Consider the following 16334-nt stretch of genomic DNA (forward strand, 5'->3'; position numbering starts at 1 on the left):
GGTCAGTTAAAACTGACACATTATTTCCTCTCACATACCGGCATCTGGAGAGATCTTCGACAGGAGGAGGCTCTGAATCCCAGCGTTCTCAGAGAGCTTTGAGTAATGTAGGGCATCGTGTCCAAGGGCATCTACAAGGCTGAAGTCAGCACCCTTTCTAATCAAGGTTTCCACAATGTTAAGGCCTCCAGCTTCACAAGCCAGCATCAAAGCAGTTCTAGAGAAACACACAGAGCCCAAGTGTGAAGATTCTACTCTTAAGGTACGTCTACACTTACTTCCTGGTCCGGATGTAAGTGATCGATCTTCTGGGATCGATTTATCGCGTCTTGTCTAGACGCAATAAATTGATCCTGGATCGATCCCGGAAGTGCTTGCTGTCGACGCCGGTACTCCAGCTCAGCGAGAGGAGTACGCGGCATCGAGGGGGGAGCCTGCCTGCCGTGTCTGGACCCGCGGTAAGTTCGGACTAAGGTACTTCGAATTCAGCTACGTTAATAACGTAGCTGAATTTGTGTACCTTAGTCCGAAGTGGGGGGTTAGTGTGGACCAGGCCTTAGGGCTGTAGCTTTGTCATATGACTTTTTTGGAAAAAACATCCTGTGACATGGACAAATCGATAAAATCCAAGATTTTTTTTTTTTTTAAATTAACATGCACAATTTCTCTCCTCATTTCTCCCCGCACACCTGCCCCTGCTGCCCCAGGGCATTTTTGAGGAATTTGGCATTCTGAACCTTGCTCCATCTTGCATGAAGGTACCAAGAGTTGGTACCTGATTGGCAGCTTTTATCAGCAGGTTGTCCAGTTCTCAAAAGGAGTGGCACAGAAGCAGCTTCTGATTAGAAAGTCTGTCAGATGCCAGAGCCAAGATCAAACTACAGCCCTGAGAGTCATGGTGCAGTACAAGAGCATCTATTTGAATACAGCTGCATTTCACTCATTGCTTTTAAGTGAACGCAGATACAATCATGGAGATTTACTCATTTCAGCCCAAAAGCAAAATAAATTGAAAAGCCCCTTGTGAGAATATGTAAGAGGCATAGTTAGGGAGGACAGCTCAAATCTCCTCTAGAAAACCAAAATATCTTGTTATCCCACAAAAGACTTAGGAGTCAATCCCAAATCCAAGGCTAGGCAACCTACAAACAGTGTTAAGAGCTTGGAATAGTGTTTTGCATGCAGCAAGAGTACACTGTATTTTTTTTAAAATCCTTCCAAGTTACTTGCAGGGATGAAGAGTTTTATCAAAAGTACTTTACTGCATACTAGTATTTTTTTACCCTCAGCTTGAAAATAGGTCTAATAGATTGGTGTTTTTTAGTTTGTGCTTTGAAAGAAACAGACATGAACACTGGCAAACACTCTCATAGCAATGAATTGTTTCCTTCCATATTTGTCAAAACATTATAGCAATCCTTTCACCCACCACGTGAGGGCAGAAGCATGGTGGGAAGATGGCAGTTGCACTGCTGTGTGTTAAAATAGTAGTGGAAGGGAGGAAAGTGAAGAATATCACATTCAAGTGAAATTGCAGAGATGATTTTAGATGGGCAGCGTAATTGCCCAATTGGAATTTGGACAGGACATCCAAGTTGGACAACCCCAATTTTTATTTTTTCATACTAAGAGAGCTTACATAATAAGTTAGTGATATATATCTCTGCAAAATTGGATATATAATACGTTCAACTAGTCTTCATACGAGGAGGAGAGGGCAAAAAGAAAACCAGTGTTTCTCATTTAGTACCATCTTCCTCCCTTCTATTCACTGTTAATGTTTTCTAAAAAGAGCAGGAATGAGACTACTGTGCTGTCTACTGAAGAAGGAAATGCTCTCACACAAGTGGACAATGAACTTTCAAGAGTTTCCATAGAGTCAGCAGAAAGCCTGTGAGCAAAAGGTAGAAAGATCTCTCAGAGTGGACAGCACTGTAGGTTCACAACAAGGCCAAGGCCATTCAGCAATTGGACAAAGGGGCTAGTTTTCTTCTTAGAAAAGCTGAGAACAAAACACTGCTCTAATGCACTTAGTCTGTATCAGTCCAAAGTAAGGGCTAACTCTTATTTTTCCCATATGCTGCCAAGGAATAGTAAAGTGCTCTAAATCATCTTATCATGCATTACAAAGTGTAAATGCCAAATCTCTTCGGCAATCCATTTTGCTGTGGCAATTTCAATACTGGTTTATAAAACAGTTCATACATTTTAAAAAATGTAAATTCCATCAACAAAATTAAAAAGAAAAAGTGGGGAAATGCTCTTGGGATGCTCTTGTTTAAAAAGCAATTTTGACAAATCAGAAGCCTAAAAAAATTCAACATATTACTAAATGGTGCAGCTATAGAGAAGCCAGCATTTCCATCGTGGAGTCCTTTGTTGTGTCTTCTCTTGCAGTTTTCCAGCATCTGATCATCACTGTACTTCAATGGCATTTTAGATAGGAAAAAGCCTTCTGGAAACATGTCTTGTAGTTACTGGAGCCAACTTGGAAATGTGGACTCAAGTCAGACATGGGAAAAATCCAGTGGAGAAAACCAAGCTGCCTTCAAAAGAGCGTATATGAATGTTATTGGCCAGATTCTTGTAGAAGGGACATTTAAGTGTGATTTGCTCCCATTTTACACCACTCTGGAAGTCTGAAGACTGTCTTAAAGGGGCCATCTGGCCCTATGTATTTACCCTTTCAAATTTTACTTTAGCCACAGCTCTCCGCACACGCACCAAGCCTTCTCTCACAGCCAGGTGACACCTCTTATAAAATTGTCAGCGTTTACTATTAATGACAGTTCTGGGGAAGTATGATGAAAAAAGAAAAACTTCATTTCAAAAGGTCAATATAATGGAATTCATTAATACAACAAAGCTATTTTGTTGTACCTTCCATTTTTGTCCCTGGAATTGATGTCCGCTCCGTGATCCAGAAGATGTTTACATATCTCAGCATGGCCATTTTGTACTGCGAGCAGCAGGGGTATATTCCCATCCTAGGAACACATTTAAGAAACTATGAACAAGAATGAATCCATCAACCCCCCCAAAAAACCAACTCCCGGTTAATTTAAATGTTAATTATGACGCTTGCTGCTACAGAGCATGAATTGTAAGGCATATCCAGTACAATTTCCCCTTCATAAACAATGGATTTTTCTTCTTTCGTTTGTTATGAAACAAGTGGCAATGTAATTTGGCTTAATTTAATCCCTTCCCTGAGCATCCACAGAGATATCAGTCAGCACAGCTTTAGGAATGCTGCTGGTTATCGGTTCTCCCTTTGCTCTTTGGTTAACTCTACAGCAGGTCACAGCAGGTCTTTTAGGTCCTAGATAAGTCATTTAATTTCTTAAGAAATATTTCCACAATAAGTGGTGAGTTTAAACACTAATTAGGTAAATAGAATCAAAAGGACAAGGTTTCACACCAGATAAGTCTTCAAGTGAGACAAATTCTAAGTATAAGTTTTGTGACAGAGCCAATAACAGGTATGGCAGGTGTGAAGAAAGAAGTTTCTCTGACTGGAGAAATGATATCTAGTTCAGACAGCATGGATGAGTGTTTTTATGCCTGAACTCTGGAACGCCACCAGTCTTTTGTCATGCAAGATATAATTATTTAGGAGAACCTCAAAAGCTTGGATGCCACTCAGCGATTTGTGTTGTCCATGGACGTTTCATGGTGGCTACTCTACTTTAAATTAACTTCTCTGAAACCTTAAGGATACAGAGTACAGCCAGCAAAAGTGGACTCCATCCACAATGTCTCTATGGATTCAGAGAAGGATGATCCAGTGGTTAGGGTGCTAGCCTGGAAGACGTGGGTTCAATTTTCTGCTCCACCACAGATGTCCTGTCTGACCTAGGGCAAAGCACTTAGTGTCTGTGTCTCGGTTCCCCATCTATAAAATGGGAATAACAGCACTTCCCTAGCTCACAGGGCTGTTGTGAAGCGAACACGTTAAAGATAGAAAGGTGCTCAAATGCTATGGTAATGACAGCCAAGGCAATAAAAGGGTCTAAGATATATAGATGGATATACATTATTCAATCTCATTAGCTAGTCCGTAAACAAAAACTTTGTTTAACAGGAAGGTTAAGCATGATATTTCTTTCCACCCCCACAAACAATGAAGAGAAAAGACATGCCACGTCCTGGGGCACTCTTTAACCATACCCTCATGTCCACATAGCATGTTTCCACTGGAAGCAAAAAACTCCACACCACCATCAAAGAGCTTCCCTTACCTCCAGCTAATAAGAAGGAACAGGGAACATCAGTCTCTCCAACATGATAATGCAAACCCTTTATTCCAAACTCAACAACATGAGCAAGTATTCAGTGTCACTGTGTATACACATAGGTGCTGGAACGAAGGGTGCTGCAGCACCCCGTGGCTTGAAGTGGTTTCCATTATATACAAGGGTTAGAGTTTGGTTCAATGGCTCTTAGCACCCCCACTATAAAAATTGTTCCAGCACCCTTGACTATATACAAGTTACATGTGGAGTGGGTTGTGTGTTAGCGGGGCAAGCACAAGGGTGCAGTCCAGAGTGTGCTTTCTAATAATAAGCTATGCCACACAAGAGGTGATTCACCACCTCAAATTCAAGATACATTTAATGCGCAAGGGCTCACTATAGCTGCTACCTTTGCTTTACAAATGTGGGAAATGAGACAGGCTGGCACACGGCACTCATTTGATAGCTTTTCTCTATAAAAGAAGAGAGAATTTTCATTTTCTTCTATAGTAGAGATTCTTCTTTAGCTGTTTTCCAGCAACTCTTTCTTGACAGGCTAAGTAGTACAATGAATTGGGCACCAAGCTTTTAATCAGCTGTGAAAACTATAAAAAGCTTGACAACAGTTAGGCTGTTGGCATGCTGACACCACTGCCTATTATGCTGACCAATATTGTCTCATTGTTTCCTTATATTCCTCTGTCAACCTGTCTGTATCCATCTCTTGTCTTACACTTAGATTACAAACTCTTTGGGGGCAGGAACTGTCTTTTTCCCTCTGTGTTTGTACAGTGCCTAACACAACAGGGTCCTGGTCCATGATTAGGGCTCCTATGTGCTACGGTAATACAACTAGTAAGTAATAAGGTTAGTGGAAGGAAGAGACTTGCTGGTCAGGACTTGTCCACACAATGTGCCTCAACCATAGCCAAATGGGCTTTGGATCAAGGCCATATGCCTGTTTCTGGCCACTAACACTAATCCCTCAGTTTCATGAGCAGCAACTTTGGTCTTTTTTGCATTAGATGCTGAAGCACTTCTCTTCCAGGTGTGCACCAGCAGGTCAGGTGTAAAGGCAACTTCCCCCCAAAGGAAATAAGAGACATTAGAAAAGGTATTGCTTAGAAACTGCTGTAATAGAAGTTTGCCAGATTGAAAGATGGAAAACCATTTTAAAGTGTTCAGTGAGATAAAGTACATACCAAATCTTTGACATTAATTGGGCATTTGTGCTCACACAAAAGTTGAACTACTTGAAGGCAGCCACATGACACTGAAAAAAAAAAAAAGAATACAAGTCAATTAAATCCATTTTTAAAGTCTATTGTCTCTGCATTGCCCGTGTATAATGGCGGGAGCATCAAAGAGTTCAACTCAAACATTCACAATGAAAAATATTAGAGGTTCTCTTTAAAAAAAATCCACAGAAAGGGCATTTGCAGATTTAGACATTTCCCTGCCTGCTTGCAAACCAAAGACTGCAGCATTATGCTAGTGTCTGAGAACTAACCAATCAAATTGATTCATCTCTTTTTACTGTCCAAGCAGACGGAGGGTGGGCAGAAAACAAAGAGCATGAATTGTGAAAAGCAAGTTATATTTTAAAATAAACTAGTAATCACAGCCCAGAGTAGCATAAGAGGATAGTCTTTTTGCCCAAAAACCTGAACAACTTGACCCTTAATACATTACAGCATCTTCTTTCTCAGCACTTTCATGAATATCTGTTAACTGTACAGGATTTTAAAAGCAATGTGTTTGATTCACTTGTTTGAAGTGTAGCAACGCTGAAGTCTACTGGCCATCTGAACATAAGTCACTACAATCAGTAAAACTGAGATGTCATTGATTTAAGCAGGGAGTTCGTTATAACTTTAAAAAAAAAATCAGAAACACTAAAACAATGCCAAGAAGCTATAAACAAGAAAAAACGAAAAGAAAAGTGAAGGAAATGTAGTTCTATGAGGAAACAGAAGCAGAGCCTACTTTAATGCATCTTACTGTTGTGCTGACTACTTTTCCAATCATAGCATGAAAATCACACAAGGAGTTACTGGATCTATGTGATTAGCATTTATCGAGTTCTAGTATAAAGGAGAATGTCTAGGATTGTGTAAATGCCAGAATCAGAGAGTGGATAACAAGTTTTCAATAGAAAAATTACCCGCATAATGTAAAGCTGTTTTCCCAGAGTTGTCAGTGCTGTCTGCTGGGCATTTAGACTGTAGAAAGAAAAAGAAAATGCTTAGAGAGAAATATAAGAATACAAAGCATTTGTTTGCTGCAAGTGCAGAGGGATGACCTCTTGGGACAACCAGCTTTGTGAACTACCACAGATGTCCCAGTCCATAAAAACCAATAAACACTGGGTTAATCATTAAAAGGGATAGTTTTCCTCTCAATAAATCTTAACTACTTTAGCATGCATCCCACTTGCTGAAACACATACACTGGAGTTATGGAAGACAACACTCTTGGGAGGAAGACATGACCCCGTGACCTTCCTAGCCAGTGATGAAGAACAAAAGTTGCAGAATAAAGGAAACTATACATTCAGTACAGTCTATATCTGGCTGTCTTGGGTAAAGAGTACTCTCAAAAAATCCCCACTTCCAAATTTTATTTAAAAAAACAAACAAACCCATTTTATAATGCAGTTTGGCCACATTATTTATAGTCTTTGTTAAAGAAAATGTATGCTTCATTTTTAGGTATCTTAAATGAAGTGACTATTAAGATAATAAATACAATTATAATCTATCTTTATGAGGATTTTTCAAAAAGCCAACAGCCATCATTGAATAATTTTAAAATCCTGGCTTTCCTTTAATACTTTTACCATCATACCTAGTTAAAGTAATAAATTTTACAGTCCTTTAACACCGCATTTTTCAGTGCATAAAATTTTAATCTAATGCATAATATTACTAAAGTGGTATTTTTAAAAGAACTGGTTTTTAAAATGAAAAGTATTAGCTTCAAACTTTTAAACACAGCACATCTATAAACTTTAGCAAAACTGCTGGGTAAGTGGGCTTAGTTGCAAATATATTACCAGCTTCAATAAAGGAAGCCAATACATTTAAAATTTAAGATGTATATCTAGTCTTCTTGAATTCAACTTCAAAGACACATGTTGATCTTATGCATTCCTTACATTTGTAACAGCTTACATCACGTAAAGCAAGTCCGCAAAGAAACAGGAGTGTGATCAGAGGATGAACAAACAACTTTTTGCATTTGTAACACCACGCCGGTTTCTAATTGTTTACAAAGAGATACATAATACTCAACGAACAAAGCAGTGAGCTGCTGAGTGAGGGAATGGGTACTTTAATACTCACCCACCCACATCCAACCACTATTGGTAGTTGAATTAACCTATTACTGCATGCAGTATGACCAGCGACAGCTGGATGTTATTGTCAATGCTATCACTGGTACTGTTAGAACTGTCATTAACCATTGGGTCCCATCTCTCAATATCCAAATTCTCTCTTTCCAACTATCACCTTGTCTCCTTCAACATCACCCACTTGCCCACATCTGCAGATCCCATCTACACCACTCTTAATTCCCAACTCCCCACTCTCTCCTCTGCTGGTTCAGCCGGAGGCTACCTTTGCTTCTCTCTCCTTCATCTTCCCTCAATGCCTATGACACTGCAAGGTCCATCCCACTAACCCCCAGCCCATGGCACACACTAAACATTTGCTCAAGGGACAGGAGCAGAGGCAAAGTGCCATGACTACAGTCACTTCCTCCACTGCAAATCTGTTATCGCTTCTTTACATTCCACCATCTTCCTGGACAAGCAGGGCTGTGCCAGTCACGTTGATTCCCTCGCCTGCAATCCTCTTTACTTCTTTACTTGCTACCTTAGGGAAAGAGCAGGAAATTAGGTAGACCTTGCCATTCGCATGGAATCCATCCTGGAGACGGTCAGGCTAATGAGTTTGGGGTGGGAGAAGCAAGTTCCAAAGCCAAGGACCTCAGTGAGGATATCATGCTATCCTTCACTAATTTAGACAGGGGGTGAAGACCAAGGAAGAAGGGCCCTAAAGCTGAGGGATATCAAGAATGCAAGAATCTGATGCAGATGATTATGGGGAACAAGTGGTCAATCTAAAAGACCCACATTTAGCAGAGGAGCAAGAGAGCTAGTGAACACGTTAGTGATCTAATACTCAGTTTCATTTTACTTTACCTGAAGAAGCCTCTTGATGCAATCAAGGTGGCTGTTCTTTGCTGCAAGATGTAAAGCAGTGTGCCCTAAATTAATACAAACAAAGCAAATTAAATATTAATAATTATGAATTGCACAACAAAACTGAGATTATGTACTGTTTCTTTAAAAAGCAATATTGTGCTCCCCATAGCCTAGATACCACAACAGAGATGGGCATATTAAAATATCCTACCTAGATCATAATATTTGGGTGCATTTACAGAAAACAAGTAATTCCCTCTTTTATAGCCATGCAGCCTCCCTTAGATCGCTCCAGAATTGCTGCACAGATATGTTCAGCAAGTGCTTTTGAGACAGCTGTCATCTTGGGACTGAGCCAGGGATATCCAGAGCTAAAAGCAGGAGCTGCTACACCTTGAGCTAAAAAGCCAGGACCCTCTAGCTGGGGCTGTAACAGACTTGTATCCTCTGCTGATCAGGCAGAGAGGGTGACCAGTAACACACACACCAGGGACATACACTCTGCAGACTCCTTTTGTGCCTGTTTTATCAATTTGTAAGTTCTCCATACTATCTGACTAACAATGCAATACTGTTTATAGAAACAAGACTAAAGACTGCAATATCTCATCAGCTTTTATGCATATAGCCCCAGAAGAAACAGGGAAGTCAGAAAGAAAAAGTTAGAGTATACTAAATATGAAGAGGAGAAAGAAGCGGTCAAGAAACAGTACTCTAATACGGATACTCAAGAGCCATTGTTTGTGTGGTCAGTGGCAGTACACAGAGGATGCGACAGGAGGACTACCAAAGCAAAGTTTCTTCAGACTGAAACAAGCATCAGTTTGAAGCTCAGAAGAGAATAGCTGCTCACCACTGAAAATGATGAATGGATTAATCAGTCCTGAAACAGGATCATAAAGTGACAAAGTTTGGGTCAAATTTTATACCTGGTGCACCTATGGGTTCAAAGTTAACCACTCTCCCAGTTTTGCATGTGTAATTTGAATTCTTCTGTGACGTTGTGCAGTCTATATGGTTTTATAAAAACTTGATAATAAGTCAATATAATGTAACTGAGATAGTTTTAGAGAAAATACGGTAATAAGTGAATGTAACGTAACTGGGATATGCTTCATGCAAAAGGTCTCTTGTAAGGTATCATTACAAAGCTTATAAGCTACTGAGTATGATCATCTGATTTGTATGAATGTACCACTCTTGTATCTAAAACTAGAAATATGTAAAATGTAACTCTGAGGGCCTATTGTAATTGTGTAAAGTGTGGACCATTAATGATGGTTTGGAATCTGGATGACTCCCATTGTCTGCAGATGGCTGTATTTACCTGTGAGTCTTCCTGTATATGTGTGTGCTGGCAAGTGAGTAATGAAGTCTTGCAGTGACATGTGATCATGTCACCTGAACTGGAATCCATCTTTAACCTGGTGCTTTTCCAGTGAGGGGGGGTGGAAACCCAGAGAGACAAAGAGTTCCCGCCTTATGCAAAAGATATATAAAGGGGTGGAAGAGAACAGAGAGGGAGAGAAGAGCCATCATGAAGAATCCCCTAGCTACCCCCTGAGCTGCAACAAGAGCTGTACCAGGGGAAAGAATTGTGCCCAGGCCTGGAAGATGTCCAGTCTGAGAAAAACTTACTGAAGCATCTCTGAGGGTGAGATTATCTGTATTTAGTTTGATTAGGCATAGATTTGCGCATTTTATTTTATTTTGCTTGGTGACTTACTTTGTTCTGTCTGTTACTACTTTGAACCACTTAAATCCTACTGTCTGTATTTAATAAAATCACTTTCTATTTAATAATTCACTCAGAGTATGTATTAATACCTGGGGGAGCAAACAACTGTGCATATCTCTCTATCAGTGTTATAGAGGGCGAACAATTTATGAGTTTGCCCTGCATAAACTTTATGCAGGGTAAAACGGATTTATCTGGGTTTAGACCCCATTGGGAGTTGGGCATCTGAGTGCTAAAGACAAGCACACTACTGTGAGCTGTTTTCAGGTAAACTTGCAGCTTTGGGACAAGTGATTCAGACCCTGGGTCTGTGTCTGGAGTCAGACGGGAGTGTCTGGCTCAGCAAGACAGGGTGCTGGAGTCCTGAGCTGGCAGGGAAAACCGGAGCAGGGGTAGTCTTTGCACATCGGGTGGCAGCTCCCAAGGGGGTTTCTGTGATCCAACCCGTCACATCTTCCTCCAAAATCACAGAGCACCTCTCACATGTGATAAGTATTCTGTTGTGTGCAAGAAAACTAACCCATAGGTGTTTTAGTCAGAAACGGATCGAGTCCACCCAATGTTTAAAGCCTATTATGGTGAAAGATGGAGTATTAATGGGTCATTCAGGCAAACTGGACTGGCTAGTTAACATACAGAGTATTCATTCTGTAAATACCCCAACCGAAACACCATAGTCTATTAAAAACTCTGCCAGTTTCCCCCCATTTTCTCTTTAAAGCGTTAATGATAAAAGGCACAGGGATTTTCTTGAGAACTGAAACACTTCAGGGTAAATAGCTCTGAGCTCTGCTTTGGGCAATCAGTTCCTACCAATCAGCCATCAATGCTCAGGAAATGCCCTGCTGCAATTCCAGGACAGTTAATGGGGTTAATAGTCTGGATACACATAAAAGTGAAGCCTAAAAATCTTTATCTGAACTAGGCAGAGTCCTGAAGACATGAAATTAACAAAACAGGTTTTACGTTGGAGAACCATCAATTATTTTGCTGTCTTGAGTCCACTAGCATGCTTAATTTTATAACCCTGAGGTTGAAATTTTCAAGACTGGAGGTATGAGTTAATGCACCAACAGTGTGTATGTTTATGTCTGCATGCATAATACTGCAAATGCTTTATCAAACTGCTAAAAGATGCATGCAAATGAGCAGTAAAGCACCTAACAAATACAAGCTGTTCAACTAGTCACCCAGTTTTCACAATCAGTGTAGCTGCATAATTTCACGTGACATGTTGTTTACAGATGTCTGACTTCTCATTTTGAAAACACGACTTTGGTCTTGTCCAGGGGTCTCAAACTCAAATGACCACGAGGGCCACATGAGGGCTACTTCATTGGCCTGAGAGCCGCATCACTGACACACACACACCCCTTGCTGCCCCCAGCCCTACCCCCACTCTACCCCTTCCATGAGGCCCCGCCTCTTCCCACCCCTCCCCTGCCCCCATTCCAACCCCTCCCCTGAAGTCCCCCCCCCAACTCTGCCCCCACCCTCCCCCAGAGGGTGCATGAGGGGTGTGGCGGAGGCTCAGGGCAGGGAGTTGAGGTGCAGCAGGGGGTTGGGGTGCAGGCAGGGGGCTCAGGGTACAGAAGGGGTGTGGGAGCAGGGGGCTCAAGGCAGGGGATTGGGGTGAAGAAGGGGTATGGGATGCAGCAAGGGGCTCAGGGCAGGGGGTTGAGGTGGAAGAAGGGGGCTCAGGGCAGGGGGTTGGGGGCCGGGGTGGCAGCGGCACACACCGCGGCCAGGGCAGGCTGCCGGCCCCAGCCCCGCTCTGCTCCGGGAAGTAGCTGGAACCTGGGGGAGGGGGATGCAGGGCTCCACACGCTGCTTGCCACATATCCCGAAGCTCCTATTGGCCGCGGTTCCCCCGTTCTCGACAGGAGTTCTGCTGGTGCAGCTACAGCAATTCTTTGAATGATTTTATGCCAGCTGAAGCACTATCAGCATAGCTGTGCCTAAACTGGGGTTTTTGCTGGCATAGCTACATTAGCTAGGGCGGTGATTTTTTTTTTCTTCCACACTCCTTTCCGACATAACTTTGTAGTGTAGACTAAGCCTACATCTTGTCCTATATAAAACATGTAGCAAAAGCTCATAGTTATGTACCTGTACCATCCTGTGCCGTGACATCCACACCATGCGTCATCATAATTCTGAGGCACTCAGCATGTCCTTTAGCAGCAGCCACGTGAAAACTGAAAGACAATTACACTCAGCTGATTTTATTAACATCTCTTTTCCATTAGCATTAGTAAGCCAACCGTTCAGCTTTTCCATTTTGCATCCCTCAACTCCTCCAATATTCCCCAAGTATATAATGAACGTGTGAGGGCTAAAAGCGTTTTCCTTCCATGTTCATACTTCTGCTCAGAATGACTTCTTACTAACCAAGTACATTACACACATCAGTTCCTATCCAACTTCGAAACTAATAGCCAAATCCTGGCCCCACTGAAGTGAGTGGCAAGACTCCAACTCAAGTCAGTGACGCCTGGACTGGTTCTCAAGCAGAAGCAAATAACACACTTGTACTGCTCATCTACCCTCAATAAGTTACCGAGAGATCACAGATATTGCAGAGTTGCGAGACTGTGCTATAAACATACTCTAATTTTGGGTTTTGCTTTTCACCATGCATTATCTTGCTTGTTGGCAAAGTAGGAAGTTGTGGAAGTTGCCAGCCACTAGAGACCCATTCAACAGAAGTAATGGCTAAAGACTTAACTACAGAGTAGACAGCAGTAGTTGTATTCTATCCAACATCTTTGGTGTTTCAGGATTTACAGACTGTGTCCTGTGAACAGGCAGCCATGTGGTTTTACTGAGGTATGCCAGATGACCATAGCAAGATGGGAAGCAGAGGGGGAGGGATGAAAACTGGAAGAGTTTATGTACAGCATGTGCAATTTGACTACAAAGATGATTCATATGAGAGACGGTATTCTGAGTGATTTTACTAGAAAATGACTCTGCATACCAAGTTGATGAGTAATTTGGACAGTAATTTGCTTTCAGATAGCTGTGTACATTTCTCAGGACCACAAGTTGTGGTGTAAAACCCAAATCCAAAGGACAAAGGCAGTTCAAACTAAACCCAAACCACTACAAGTGAGAGATATGGAGGCAGCTTAGCACGCATGCTAGCAATTGTAAAGAAACCAAAACTCCAATAGAAAGTAGCTTTTTGGGAGGGTCTTCTAAAAGTTTGATTGCTATCAATACTACCAACCTCATCTGATGAAAACAACAGATTTCTAAGATCAAAAAGGCAAGTTAACATCTCATCATCTCTCCTTCCACCCCCCAAATATCAACTACTGTATTTAAGAGTTTACATTTTGGATAGTAGTTTTAATATTTAAAGGAAGCCAGCATCAAAGAGTTGCTTCCAAATGGGCATCAGCCCACTAAACAAGATCTGTACAGAACCCTATTGGATCCTGGTCGACAATTAGGACTCCTAAGCACCACAGTAATACAAATAATAAAGGAAATGTGAGATAAGTGACAACAATTCTGCAGAGGTTTCTGGCAGACGACATCTGAACAGCAACACTATATATACTCCATTAAACTGCATGTACCATAGCTATGCAGACTAAGTGTATATAAATATTGTATAAAAGGTTCTACTGAGAAGTTAGGCAACAATTGGTGGGTGATAATGATCTAGACTGGAAGTGGTTTATGCTACGGTTTTGTCTGTGGTTAAATTCAGTGCTCATTTACCAACCCTTCTTTCCTTAAACCACGACTCTGACCTACATTGGTGGTCTTGTCTTTACTCTGCAGCTTGAGTGCTCGGATTGCTACTAATAAACTCAATCACTTCACTGTCCTCTCATCATAAAGCATATTTTGCAAGTTCTTTGGGGCAGGACCTTTTTCTTTCATGTGTGTACAGCACCTAGCTCACTGGGTCCCCACCCAGTCCCAGATTAGGGTCTATGGCAGTGCTTCTCACACTTTTGTACTGGTGACCCCTTTCACACAGCAAGCCTCTGAGTGCGACCCCCCCCCTTTATAAATTAAAAACATATTTTTATATATTTAAACACCATTATAAATAGAGGCAAAGCTGGGTTTGGGATAGAGGCTGACAACTCATGATCCCCCATGTAATAACCTTGAGGAGTCCTGACCCCCAGTTTGAGAACCCCTGCTCCATGGGCACCAGCATAACATATGCAATATACTAATTGGAACTAATTTGCAGCCTTTAAAAAAAAAAATCTCAATAGAGATGAAAGGACCAAAAGCCAAGAGTGCTGATGACTTTAGCAGAACACTTAAGCTTCGGCTGAGAGCACTCAGCAGCTTGCAGAACTGAGTCCTAGATCACCCCACCAGACCAGCACTGCTGATCAGTGTAGCAGAAGCTTGGAGTGCACTGCTCTGGCTTTAAACTGTTCTTGGGATACACAGAAATATCCTGCACATTCGTCATGGTGCCCACCACTGCCATAAATAACAAACTAAACATTTAAAGCCTTTCTGAAAATATACTAAAGAACTTCAGAAGAATGTCTGGCTGGAGGGTGATATATATTTATATATTAAAATCAGAAACACGACATGTACTAAGTGACCAATAAACAGAATCTTATAAACAAGATTTTTCCAGAAGAAAATATTTCTCGGTGTTCTGGGAAAAATGATTGGGGGAGGGAAGTGACTTGACTGATAAAAATCCAACACCTCTAATTTAGCTAGTACAACATTTCTCCAATATTGAATCAGAATCAAACACATTTGTGTAGATATACAATTAGATCATAGCTACCCAAGACTAGAATTTGCGTGAAGGACACACTCTGCTTGTTTACATTTGGACACTATTTGTCAGAATCATAAACACTTGCATAGTAATAACTTGGCTAAATCAGTGACATTATGATTTACAGCCAGATTCTGTTTGAATAGGAGGCTGTGCCAAATGCAACAAAAATACCCAAGTGCATAATAAAAAGTTTTGCTGTATTTAGATAAAAACAGACTGCAGAGAAAGAATCAATAAGTGAGGGAGGGAGAAAGCAATCCCTTTCAGGCTGCAGAATGCACCCAGGTGTCTAAAAGCAACACTTCACTGGTGCAAATGACTGACACAGCACACTGCCACATGCCATCACTTACATGAATACCAAGGATCTTGCATGCAGTAAATGAATCAAGAAGTCTTCTCATTTTGTAAGTTTAAGGGAAGATGATGTATCAAACTCATGGAAAAGTCATTCCAAAAAAATTGAGAAGGGGAGAGGGAAGAACGTACACAAATAAGTAAGAAAAAACCCACAAAGGATATGAAGTGAATATTATCAAATCTGAGAGAATATAATGCATAGTGAATAATTTGACAGGTTTTACCTGTTTGCTAGTTTTTTGTCAGCAGCTTATGTTTCTTTATGATTATAGTTATTTGAAAATATTTGCTGACTGCCTATAAGTAATTCTTAGTTTGTATCAGAGGGGTAGCCATGTTAGTCTGGATCTGTAAAAAGCAACAGAGAGTCCTGTGGCACCTTTAAGACTAACAGATGTATTGGAGCATAAGCTTTCGTGGGTGAATGCCCACTTTGTCGGATGCTCCAATACATTTGTTAGTCTTAAAGGTACCACAGGACTCTTAGTTTGTAGTTGACTCAGATAGTTAATATTTTGAAATTTGAGCCATCATTCAGGTTTCTGGTACAAATCTTCACATTTACGTTTTAAGTTTGCACTGTGAATATTCTAGTAGTTGAGAAAATTTTACTCTTTCCAAAAGCATTCCTGCTTGCAAACTTATTTTCTGAATTATTAGTGGGAATTGATCAAGAAGTCAAACACAGGCAAAGCAAATTCAACTATTCAAACACATATTTGTGGGGAAATACTTTGGGTATTCACTCTGATCACAGCACTCCTCCATATGGGAACTCTGGTATCTTTATCTACACTGAAGTTTTCAGATACTTTAAATCTGAAGTGCCAAAAGAAATTCCCATAGGATAATTTTTTAATATTGTTACATTCTGTGGCATTACATGGCGAACATATGCAGGTTTTCAGCAAAGAACAACATTTAAACTACAAATTAAAAAAAGGACCCAAGAGTCAGAAGGAAAGGAAGTTGCTGAATTTGCCACAATTTTTCATTCCTCACTGAAGA

At 40.9% G+C, this 16334-nt stretch overlaps 1 protein-coding gene across 4 annotated transcripts in view; it reads right to left on the bottom strand.

Moving 5' to 3' along the window:
* The window catches only part of RAI14 (retinoic acid induced 14), a 130206-nt gene that overhangs the window by 17191 nt on the left and 96681 nt on the right, over positions 1-16334 (bottom strand). For all 4 annotated transcript variants that reach the window (XM_054032257.1, XM_054032259.1, XM_054032258.1 and 1 more), the window contains 6 exons: positions 12293-12381; positions 8443-8507; positions 6400-6457; positions 5438-5508; positions 2881-2987; positions 39-217 (listed from right to left, as the gene is read on the bottom strand). In XM_054032257.1, coding sequence (XP_053888232.1) covers positions 39-217; positions 2881-2987; positions 5438-5508; positions 6400-6457; positions 8443-8507; positions 12293-12381 — 569 coding nt within the window. The remainder of the gene's footprint in view (positions 1-38; positions 218-2880; positions 2988-5437; positions 5509-6399; positions 6458-8442; positions 8508-12292; positions 12382-16334) is intronic.

This window comes from Malaclemys terrapin, chromosome 6 (genome assembly GCF_027887155.1).
Source record: "Malaclemys terrapin pileata isolate rMalTer1 chromosome 6, rMalTer1.hap1, whole genome shotgun sequence".
Lineage (NCBI taxonomy): Eukaryota > Metazoa > Chordata > Testudines > Emydidae > Malaclemys > Malaclemys terrapin.